The 11,180-nt window shown below is 38.4% G+C and overlaps 2 protein-coding genes and 2 non-coding genes across 8 annotated transcripts; 3 read left to right on the top strand and 1 right to left on the bottom strand.

Annotated features, from left to right (window-relative positions):
* Positions 1 to 720: 720 nt before the first annotated feature.
* On the top strand, positions 721 to 792 carry trnah-gug (transfer RNA histidin (anticodon GUG)). The gene has a single exon. It is a non-coding gene; the product is annotated as a tRNA-His (tRNA).
* Positions 793 to 3,133: 2,341 nt separating this feature from the next.
* Positions 3,134 to 4,749, top strand: ebp (EBP cholestenol delta-isomerase). Its single transcript, XM_033629684.2, has 5 exons — positions 3,134 to 3,282; positions 3,485 to 3,797; positions 3,881 to 3,917; positions 4,001 to 4,131; positions 4,222 to 4,749. Exons 2-5 carry the CDS (start codon positions 3,485 to 3,487, stop codon positions 4,440 to 4,442), a joined length of 702 nt encoding a protein of 233 aa, XP_033485575.2. The 5' UTR covers positions 3,134 to 3,282; the 3' UTR covers positions 4,443 to 4,749.
* Positions 4,750 to 7,075: 2,326 nt separating this feature from the next.
* Positions 7,076 to 7,148, top strand: trnaf-gaa (transfer RNA phenylalanine (anticodon GAA)). The gene has a single exon. It is a non-coding gene; the product is annotated as a tRNA-Phe (tRNA).
* A 210-nt stretch (positions 7,149 to 7,358) lies between these two features.
* Positions 7,359 to 10,872, bottom strand: fkbpl (FKBP prolyl isomerase like). 5 transcript variants are annotated; one of them, XM_078170022.1, is made up of 6 exons: positions 10,767 to 10,855; positions 9,952 to 10,009; positions 9,897 to 9,912; positions 9,493 to 9,654; positions 9,074 to 9,366; positions 7,359 to 8,750 (listed from the first exon to the last, which is right to left on the bottom strand). In XM_078170022.1, the coding sequence occupies exons 1-6, from the start codon at positions 10,814 to 10,816 to the stop codon at positions 8,112 to 8,114; spliced, it is 1,218 nt and encodes a 405-aa protein (XP_078026148.1). In that variant the 5' UTR covers positions 10,817 to 10,855; the 3' UTR covers positions 7,359 to 8,111. The 5 variants fall into 5 exon arrangements, with proteins under 5 accessions (XP_078026148.1, XP_078026150.1, XP_033484216.1 ...); XM_078170024.1 differs by lacking the exon at positions 10,767 to 10,855 and adding an exon at positions 10,583 to 10,760; XM_033628325.2 differs by having other exon boundaries at positions 9,897 to 10,009.
* Positions 10,873 to 11,180: the final 308 nt, after the last annotated feature.

The raw sequence follows: 11,180 nt of genomic DNA on the forward strand, positions 1-11,180 counted from the left end.
TTTATATTTTGTGCTAATAATGAATAACTGAGTCTGCAAAGTGAGCTGTCAAATAAATACAGTGGAGTAAAAACTACAATACTGTCTTCCTTAATATTGTAGAGTAAAATATAAAGTAGCGTAAAACAGTACCACCCTGTACTTAAATACAGTACTTGAGTAACTACATTCCACCAATGGCAGTGCGTTTCCAACAAGCTGGCACATTACACATAAACACATTAAAAACTGACATGAAGGGTACAGCTAACGTTATATTCCATACCTTGATAACCTCTAGCTAAGTATGCTGTAACTTAGCTTAACGGTTAGCTTGCTTTGCTAACGTTAAAAGTAACCTATCAAGCAACTTGACGTTAACGAACTCACAGTTTAATGTTTCATGTAACACTACTTGCTGTGGAAAGCCTGTTTAACGTCGAAGAAACGTGTAGTAATAGTAAAGACATGTTATCTGAGCTGTGCTCCACAAAAACTAACCGCTAACTTAACGCTAGTCGCTGGTGTAGCTGATAAGTTGGCATGCTAACAAACTAACCTATTCGTTGTCGTGTTAACAGGTCCTGGAGGATTCTGGAGAGCGCGAGCAACATGGGTTAACTGACGGCAGACTGCTTTTCACAGAGATGGAGTAATGTGACCATATGGAAGACAACTTCCGACTTCATGTGGCTTCATAAAGCCTACTGAGTCTACCGCTTACATGACTCCCAGTAGCTCGCCGTGATCGTATAGTGGTTAGTACTCTGCGTTGTGGCCGCAGCAACCCCGGTTCGAATCCGGGTCACGGCAGGGTTGATTCCCTGACACGGCTTGGGAGTTACTTTTTCTTACCGTACGAAGACCCCTCTGTGAGTGTTTTGCGTAAAATAGCGAATAACAATGTACACAACTTTACCAGTGAAGTGGCCTTAAATTTCTTTTTCTTTGTAGCTACAATGGCGGTAAAAGATCCACTTAAAATAGTCAAATTTATCACAATCAAATGCTCTTTTCCTGGTCTTTAATTTATATAAACATAATTTTGCCCCCGCAGATATTACATCTGAAATAATGGATAACGTTACATATTATATCCTCCTGAGACCCGAACTTTTGTTTGGTTTGCATTTTTAATTTTTTCTAGCTATTTTGGAATCAATAGGACCAGATAAGTATAAAAAGCTAAACATTGTAAACTATAATTAAGTCCCAATGTCCTCAAACAAGTACTTCCTAATTGACAGTGCCTGCTTGTTACTATTGCTAAAATTGGTCAAATTTGTTGCCATATCAAGCTACAAACATTATAATCACAGATAGACAATTTTCAACCATAAAATGTGATCAGGTTTTGGACCTTGTCTTCTTTTGTGTCAGGGTCAGCTGTAGACTGACTTTGCAAAGATGGCTGCCATCTTGTTTTTACATGGATTAGTGTATTATGCACAAAAAGCGTCCACAAACGAGGACATTAGGTGTAAGTTAAGAAGAATGAAGTGTAACGTCCAGTAAACCCAAAATGTGATGAACTCTAGTGGAGCCTCAAGTCATATTTTAGAACTCTTGGACAAGTATGGTATTTCTACACCACCAAGGAATTATGCTTTAGTTCTTGATGCAGCCCCTTCTGGTGTCGTATTAGATAGCGTATTGCTTCTTAAAAACTCAGTAGTATCTCAGTAGACTTCACTACCTGTGGATCTTGTTGCTGATATTGGTAGGACCTGTTTCTCCTCTGCATAGAACAATAATAACTGTGCTGTACGTGCTTTATTTCAAAATGAAATAGTCTCTGTCCCAAATGTTGCTTCCTACTGGAATAACCTCACTTCAGACCTACTTTCTAAATATCTTATTATAAATGAGAAAGTGACTTTTACGATGATTCATCTTTTTTATCCCACTAGGTATTTCAACAAGGACATAAAAAGGACATGCTTGTGGACTGCTCATTTTGTCAACTTATTCCAAAGGATTTATGCCATCTGTTTTGGCCTTGTTCCCACTCTTATATTTTTTTGACAGGATGTCTGTTCTTTAATTTCCCAGTACACTGATTTTGAATTTTCCCTTTCTTATGAAAATGTATCGTTTGGCTTTTTACCTACCCTTCTACTAAAGCAAATCAATGCTATATCATCAATTTGATTCTAGTACTTGTAAAATATCATATTCTTCCCTTCTCTCTGTATTTTTAAACATATATTAAAGACCTACCATTTTAATCTGGCTTTTAATGTGGAGTAACATTAAAGTCTTGATTTTTAAGTTTTAATCATTGGTTTTTACCTTCGTTTCATCTCTCCTTTCATTTTAATTCTATTCATTTATTTACTTACTTAGTCTCTTTTTATTCTATGGAATGATAATCTTTTTTGTTAGTTTGTTCTGTTTTGGTTGGTTTGCTTTTTAGAATATTTTATTGTTTTGTGTCTTTGCCATTCCAGTTTTGCCATGTGAAGCACTTTGGGCTGCATGTTTGTATGAAAGGTGCCATATAAATTAAGTTTTTAATTTTTGAAAATGAGCTCAAACAATACATTAAATCAATTATATTTTTTAAAAAATAGGAAACTACTGAAAAATATGTGCACCCAATATAAGTTTCATGAGCTGATGTATGATGTTAGTGCTGATCCCCTGACATTATCTGTTTATGCATATATTGTGTTTATTAATAAAATGTAAAAAAAAAAATAATAATAATAATTTTCATTTAAAATTTTTAATTGCCTGATGCTTTATGGTCCTTTACTGACATGATTTTTGTCATTTTAATTTTTAGAAATCTCACTTCCTTGTCTCGTACAGCAAAGTCAAAGTGAAAGATATTTGCCAGGAACAGTTTATAAAAGCTTTATTTTTTTTTTTTTTATTTATTGAAATGCAATAGCTTCATTTCAGGTGTCGTATTTCACCCTTCACCAACATTTGAAATACTTTATAACTTTGTCCGTGAAAAGAGGGGACGGTCTTCTCGAGTAAGAGACACATATTCATTGGTGGTTGCCAACGACAACGTCCATGTTCCGAGGTGACGAGCCAATCAACAAGCCGGCAGATCGCAAGTGCTGCTAGCTCTATGAACACGGCCTTCCGATTGGTTCTTGTAGCCACAAGGAACCGCCCACTGCTCTTGTTCGTTCCGGGTTAGAGTGTATCTGCACTCATGTGGCTCACAGACAGCAGTGGACTGTTGGATCTTCAATATAGTTATACTTTTCAATTAATCTAATACTTTATATTTAATACAGAGGTTAAACTCTGTGCAGCTGGACACCTGTTTTTGTTTCATCACTGGTAAGAACAACATAAACACATGTATCAGTCTGATATAGAGCTCATTGAATAAAACCTCACATGTAATAGCTTAATTTGTACATTTGTTGCTCTTTCATCATTAAACTGACAAAGAGTTATTTTTAATGTAACATTGTAAAATTAATTAAATTAATTTTAAGCCTACTGTGGATGCAATGTATTGACCATCCTCTCCTGACAGATGATGGATGCCACATCACAAACTGGAGTTCTTCATCCCTACTGGCCACGGGACCTTCACATCCCCACATATGTGGCCAATGACCGATCTATGTCAGAGATTCTGGTGTTCCTGTTCTCTGTGTCTGGGGTGTTTCTGCTCGTCACTTGGCTGATCACCGGCCGCAGAGGGGCCAGCGGCAGGCTGGGGACGTGGAGGCGTCTGGCTGTGTGCTGGTTTGCTGTTTGTGGGTTCATCCATGGTGTCATTGAGGGATGGTTCTCACTGTATTATGATGTTATTCCAGGAGACCAGAGCTTCCTGTCACAGCTGTGTGAGTATAGACAGAATAAAACATGTTTAGAAAAATGCAAAAGCTGTAAACTGAGTCTATATGTTTGTATTTTTCTGTCACAGGGAAAGAGTACTCCAAAGGAGACAGTCGATATGTAATGTGAGTTCATCTTTGCACAGAACTATGTTGAATGTTTGCATAAAAAAATAAAGATCATAGCTGCATATGTCTTTTCTATCTAGAGCGGATAACTTCACTGTGTGTATGGAGACTGTGACTGCATGGTTATGGGGACCTTTCAGCTTTTGGGCTGTGTTTGCCTTCTTAACTAACAAGCCCTACAGATTTGTTCTGCAGCTCATCATTTCATTAGGTAAGATGACAAAAAATACCAAAAAAGCTGTCACTGAATAAAATGATTATTTCTTACCATGATGTGTCTCATTACATAATCTGATTGCAGGTCAGCTGTACGGAGCAGTGCTTTACTTCTACACAGAGCACAGAGACGGTTACGCTCACAGTGAGCTGGGACACCCAATCTACTTCTGGTTCTACTTTGTGTTCATGAACGTGCTGTGGATCGTCATACCGCTGGCACTCATCATGGATGCATGGAGGCAGCTGTCAGCAGCCCAGACGCACGCTGACAACACCAGGACACACAAGTCTAAGAGGAACTGACAACAGGAAGGACAGACTGTGGGACAGTAGGACAATGATTACAGGAGATAGGAGGGGAAAGACAACTACGTTAAAACAGGGGACAAAAGAAATTGAGTTTTCTGGAGTTACATGCCTCAGCTAAGGTGTGGCATGTTGTTGCATTATGTGCCTTTTACATCTGAATATCCAATAATTGTCAGCAAGCTAATATTTTCATTTTAAAGTGTAACTTGTTCCTTGTGTATGTGACAATAAAAGCTTTGTATTTTATTCAGGCTTTGTGGAGCCTCAGGGAGAGGAGCAAATAAATGATCTGTTTTCTCAATACCATCCTCATTTGTTTTTGGATTTTGCACAACATACAATGTTGGGAAGGTTACTTTTGAAATGTAGCAGATTACTAGTTACCAGAGGTGTACATATAGACAGTGCAGGCAGTGCGGTTGCATAGAGAGGGTGGGCCCTTCAACAATGTGTTGGGTGGCGACTGGACCCTTATGAGTGATTACCACCTTGAAAATACGCCTGTTTTCATAGAAGGACTCTCACTAAATTAAAAACAGTGCCCTTTGCTGTATGTGTCATTGAAAAAGGCAAACCCATCTCCATTATGTTTATTTTTGCTTTTTTTTTTTTTTTTTTTGTAAAAAGAAAAAGTCAACAGCACCTGGGAAGACCCAGACGACCTAACAGTGCGACTTCGCACCAGTCATTTAGAACTGAAAAAGCCTCTTGGATGAGAGGTGAAACATCTTAAAGAAACTCACACAAGTCCAGTTGCCTACGATATAGCACTTATGATAACCATGACCTGGATGACTGAGAATCTTCACCAATATTATAAACTATAACAATTTATAATAAAATTAATAATGACTCATTTCCTTTGGTATTTTGTGATATACAGATATGCAATGATGATTGCTGGGTAATGGCAAGTCTCTGATCATGTGACGAGACGATATGTGCATGATAGCGCACACAATCTGGCCATCACTACAGCGAATACAGGGGCCCAGTGCAACTAATTTATGCCACTGCTACTTACCCTGTTAAAAATATAATGAGTAATGTAACTACTACATTTGATTACTTTTTAACAAATGTTTCAAACTGGGCAATAAAGCTGAAAAATATCAGGAAATAGACCGTGCCAAAACAAGACATTCTTTTTTCTCATTTGCTGTAAGAGATTACAATTACAGGTAACTAGTTTCTCCTCAACTCTGATCATGAATAGACTGAACAACACTACTTTTGGGGATATAAAGTGACTCTTTCACATGGAACCCATATTCAAGTGTTTGTCTCAAGTATTTGTATTTGATGCTTTAACTGACAAGCTTCACTGTAATGATAGCTCTCTTTATGAAATTTACTTGAGTATCTTTAATCCCTTTTAGTCGTACTAAAATATTCATGACCACTAGTTATGTGCTTTTACACCATTTCCTGCTACACCCCAGTATTTTACATTTGTGAATACTGTAAAACTTCAATTAAAAGCCCAGTCCCAATGAAACACCCAGTCTCTTATTTTAGCCCGGTGTGGCTACACATTTTGACAAATTAAGGCCTGTCTCAATTAGACGCCTCCTCTGGTTGCCAAGCAATTCATGTTTTCTAATGGAAGATCTTTGGATGGAAAAAACGGGTTGTTGGCTACCTCAAATTATGTGTCCATTCCTTAATTACTTGTAAGTTATTCATATTCCTTTAGTCTGGAAGGGTCCACGGATCAAAAGAATCAAAAGGGTTTTTCATAAAAATCACACCAATGTTATATAAAAATATCTTTAAATTCTAATGCAATGCAGACTTTCAAGAAATATGGGATATTAATAACTTATAACAAGGCAGAGGCACAGCTCAGTAAACTATATGTGTTATGCTGTTGTATATGGAGGACAGAAAATGACGTAAGTATAAATAAATAAATAAATAAATAAATAAATATATAAATGTATAAATGCAAAAATAAATGTATAAATAAATAATTGTGAAAATAAATAATTAAATACATGGATCAAAATATAAATAAATATATTTACATTTATTTATTTATGCATTTCTACATGTATTTATTCATTTATTTATACTTATGTCATGTTTTGTCCTTGTAGAAATAAATAAATAAATAAATAAATGAATACATAAATAAATGTGGAAATAAATACATGTAGAAAAGCACAAATACAGAAATAAATAAATGAATAAATGTGGAAATAAATAAATAAATAAATGTATAAATAAATAATACATGTAAATATATTTATTTATATTTTAATTCACGTATTTAATTATTTCCACATTTACTTGTTTCTTTATATATTTATGTATGCGTTTATACGTTTATTTATTTATTTATGCTTATGCCATTTTCTGTCCTCCACAGTTGTACACAGCAGAAATATGTAGAAAATACTGATTTCACTTGAGTTAGGTGGGAGAAAGCTCAGCCTGTGGAAACGCTACATCAGCACTGAACTGGATAACAGGTTCGTCGAGTTTCCGCCCTGGTGAGGACATAACCACATATACTCCATATGTATGTTGTGAGCAATATATGTTTATCATAATGCAAAATCGACCTTTTTCACGAATTAATACATGAACAATTCTTATACCGGATATTTTCTCATTTAAAACACGCCGAAATAGCTCAGTTGGGAGAGCGTTAGACTGAAGATCTAAAGGTCCCTGGTTCGATCCCGGGTTTCGGCATTTTGACACAATACACTGCACAGTCCGCCACTGTGATCGACCACCAACAGCATTTACCATGTAACAGGGCAAAGTCTGACACCTTGTGGCTACCTGGAGGAACTACATCGACCATAGTTGTAAAGCCTATTTCATATAATGCACACAAAGAATACCACCATGATCCCACACTCTCCTCACTCCTGTTTAAATTTATGAATTACACCAAAATAAGTTTTTCACATCTCATTTTTACTTTGAAGTTACATTCAGGCATCTCACTCATAAGAGCTGGGATAATATCGTGCAGTCACAGATTAAGGGTACAGTTACACATGAACAAATGCAGGCCAGTGACATTTGCCAACCAAGGCTGTATTCTAGCTCAATGTGGGCGCTGCCTGATCTGACGAACACCGAAGGCTAGCTTGCTGTTAAATATTGTAAAATATGATGTTACTGGTTGCCTGCCACGCCTGTCTCCCAACGTATGCCAGCCAGGTAGCACCTCTTACATGGGGCAGTTCGTACTTTTCATGTCACATATCAGGCAGTCTTGGCAACAGTCAGTGTCTTCCATACATACTTCTTTGCTGTTGGTTGAGGCTCCAACTTTGCCGGCCAAAGTTCACCAAAGTTCCACGCGATGTGAAGATGTGAATTTGCGATGCCACCAGAAGCAAATGTTTTATCCTCGAACTGAATGGAAGATTAGAGATTAGATTAGACAGAACTTTATTAATCCCTTGAGAAGACTCCCTCAGGGAAATTAAGATTCCTGCAGCATTGGATAGCAGCACACAGGGTAAGTGAGCAGGAGGTGAATATTCACCAGTGTTAGTTTGGCTCATGTGTGACCATACCCTAATAGCTGTACTCTTGAGCCCAGTGGCTGTAGGTGCACTTCCATTTCGTGCTGAATGTTGAGAAAGAAACATACCGTCTCACATGTAACATTCGATAATACACTGCCATATTTCATCCTCAGCTGAACATTTTGCTGAGTCTAAGTCCCAACTGTGCATTTCTCTCCTTCTCTCTACTTGCTACATCTTTAAGGGCCTTCAAAGCAGCAGGTGATTCTGGCTGTATCTCCAACAGTTTCCTAAACGCCTGCCTGGCCTCCTCCAGCTCATTCAACATCTGACATGCTTGGCCCAGTCGGTACCAGGCTTTAGCCCCGCCTGGTTCCAGCTGAGTAGCTTTAGTTGCACTGGCCTTAGCTCGCTCTGGCTGGCTCAGTTTGAGCTGGCACAAGGACATATTTGAGTGGAGCTCTGCTTTGATGGTTCTGAATTCATTAGTTGAAGGAAGGTGACCAGTGTCTGTGTCTGTCTGCTCCTCCACTTCTGGTGTCGCCTCTCTAACGTGGTAATGGAGAGTGATGAGAAGCTTGAGGGCGCGGCTGTAGCTGTCTGCTGCTCCCCACACATCCCCGCCTCTGAATCTCACTCCACCCCTCTCTTTGTGTGACTTCACCCACTGCCACTTGTCACGAGGACACACCTCCCAGGATTCCTTGCCTGGTGTGAAAGCTTTGAGTTCAACTGTGGCACATAAAGGCAGGTTTTCCTCAGCAGGATGGGGAACAGACACATCTGGTCCCGTTGGAGAAATCAGTATCTGAGAAGCAAAACACAATGATTAGACTGACTGGATCCTTTCACCTGTTTGGAAAAATAATGACCAAAGGAAGATATGTGCAACTACTGAGCCTGCAATCCATATTCAAGCGAGAAACCCTCTTTCACCACTGACTGTAAGCTGTCAATATATATGTCAGGATATTGCAAATATACAGTCTTCACATATGTAAAACTAAAACCCAATAATGATCAAAATGGTGGATTTAGTCAGTTTTTACAGACAATTTGCAGAGAATTTCACCAAAAGTTGACACACAGACACTCAATACATAATTTTTCAAGTCCTCTGTTCACTCTTACCTCACATTTTTCTCCCACTGTCATCCTCTCCACGCACCTTTCTGTGATATCGCACTGCCCATCACCTAACCTCAGTGTTATCCAGTCACCCAGTGGGACCTGCAGCACAGAGTCCAGACACCTTGGGAAGGCTGTAGCCTCTGCAACCTCAGTGGCTGACTGTTCCAGTTGGACTGACAGCTGCTCATTTCCCTTTTCAGATACTGAACTGTCTGCTTCATCCACGTTGGCTTTGAGCCGCACTCGGACTTGACACAGTGAACCCAACCTTGGACAGTAACTGGATGAACATGCTGGAGGAGACAAAAAGACATAATATGAGCTACATTACTACACACTGACTACATTTTTATTTCAAAAATATGTACTAAAATTGAATAATTCATATTGAGGAAGAAAGTAATAGAAAAGCATCATACATGCATCATCTCCAGAGTTAGTCTGCTGACTCCCTTCGTGTGTTTGCTTCTGCTGGACTTTCCAGAGGCCTCTGGGACACACTGAAACCCAGGAGGTGACATCAGCGCCGTCATGATCGCCGTTGCCATGCAGTGTTTCAAAATGGTAATCAGTATCCATCCCTGGGTTCATGAAATGTCAAGACAAAAATAAAAGATGATCATTACTTCTGTTCAGACACCAGTTTGAATGCACCAATGCTCCCATCCAAGGAGTGTTTCCTGAGGGACCATGCACCATGCCGAGTAGGCTTGTAACTGTGCATTTTATGATGATTTATTAAACAAACAACTAAGATAACTAAAGCAAAATGGGATGAAATGAAGTATTACATCACCAAAAAATATTAGAGCCAAAAACTCACCCTCTTTGTCTAAAAGCTGCCACAGTGAATGAACAGGTAAAATAACATGACACCACAGCCTGGTACCAGTAACAGCTACCAGAAGTAAAACTGACCAATAGAAGGTGTGCAGCCTAAACAAACAATAAATAACAGAGGGTAAATACATATCCTAGGTCCTACACAGACTCTGTGGATTAAGATAAGCTTTGAAAAGACACTTGAAGAAGTTATAAAATTTGGTATGCTTTCTTCTCTTATCTGGAAAGAAAGCAAACATTTTTTGGTGTTACACTACGTTGTGAAAAGTGTTACAATAACAGTACCTACACGTTTAATATTAGCATGCTACACAGCCACAACAACAGCAGTATGTAATCACAAAGAAGTGTGTGTTTCTCAGTGTTGTAGTTTTAAGAAGTCAGTTATGAAAGCTAGACGTTTGATTTGAAGAATATCGAGAGATCTACAACCAGTATTCAACGTCAACTGCGGATGTAGCTTGTCTATTAGCACTCAGCTAATTTACAACCTCGTAGTTAGCTTCTGTTACATTACCAAGCTAACGCTAATTAATATTTCATACAAAATATTCAATAACAACAGAGACAGTGCAGTAAATAATGGGTTGTCGGCTCTGTAGTTAAAGCGTGACAGTTACTACAACAGACACGTATAACATCATTTTACTAAGTATATTAACTCACCTAAGTTAGCCTGGTAAGACAGTGGTTAACAATGAAGAGACACCTTTAACAGTAGATAGCATCAGATAACGTTAGCTAGCGTTATGGCGGCAATCCAATGCTACCAAATTTCGTTACGCTACAAAGTCTGAACTGTAACGTTAAAGTTGTAACGTGCTATACGTGATTAAAACATGTATCTCACCAAGTGCACAAGTATGACATGAAGTACTGGCTGCTCAGTCTGTCGGACATAAACTGTAAACAAACGCGGGGTACTTTTCTTCTTCTACGCCCTCCTCTAATGTTGCTTCTTCTTCGTGTGTGGTGACAGGTGCGAAGCATGGATGTATGCAGCATTACCGCCACCTACTGGGGGAGACCGGGGTTGGCTGGCACACATTTCACTTCTGCATTTCTCTGGCAAAAAATATGTTAGAATATTCTAACCAGCGGCAAATGAAAGGTTAAGGTCTCAGCTATGAATAAATGTTATATAGTTTCAAAAAAGTGACCTATAAAAAACAATGTCAGCATTTAATCCAAACAACAACAAGAAAATGATAATTTCATTGAATATCTGCCCATTTAAAAAACAGTTTATCTGTGGGAATGTCAA

The sequence above is a fragment of the Epinephelus lanceolatus genome, chromosome 8 (genome assembly GCF_041903045.1).
Source record: "Epinephelus lanceolatus isolate andai-2023 chromosome 8, ASM4190304v1, whole genome shotgun sequence".
Lineage (NCBI taxonomy): Eukaryota > Metazoa > Chordata > Actinopteri > Perciformes > Serranidae > Epinephelus > Epinephelus lanceolatus.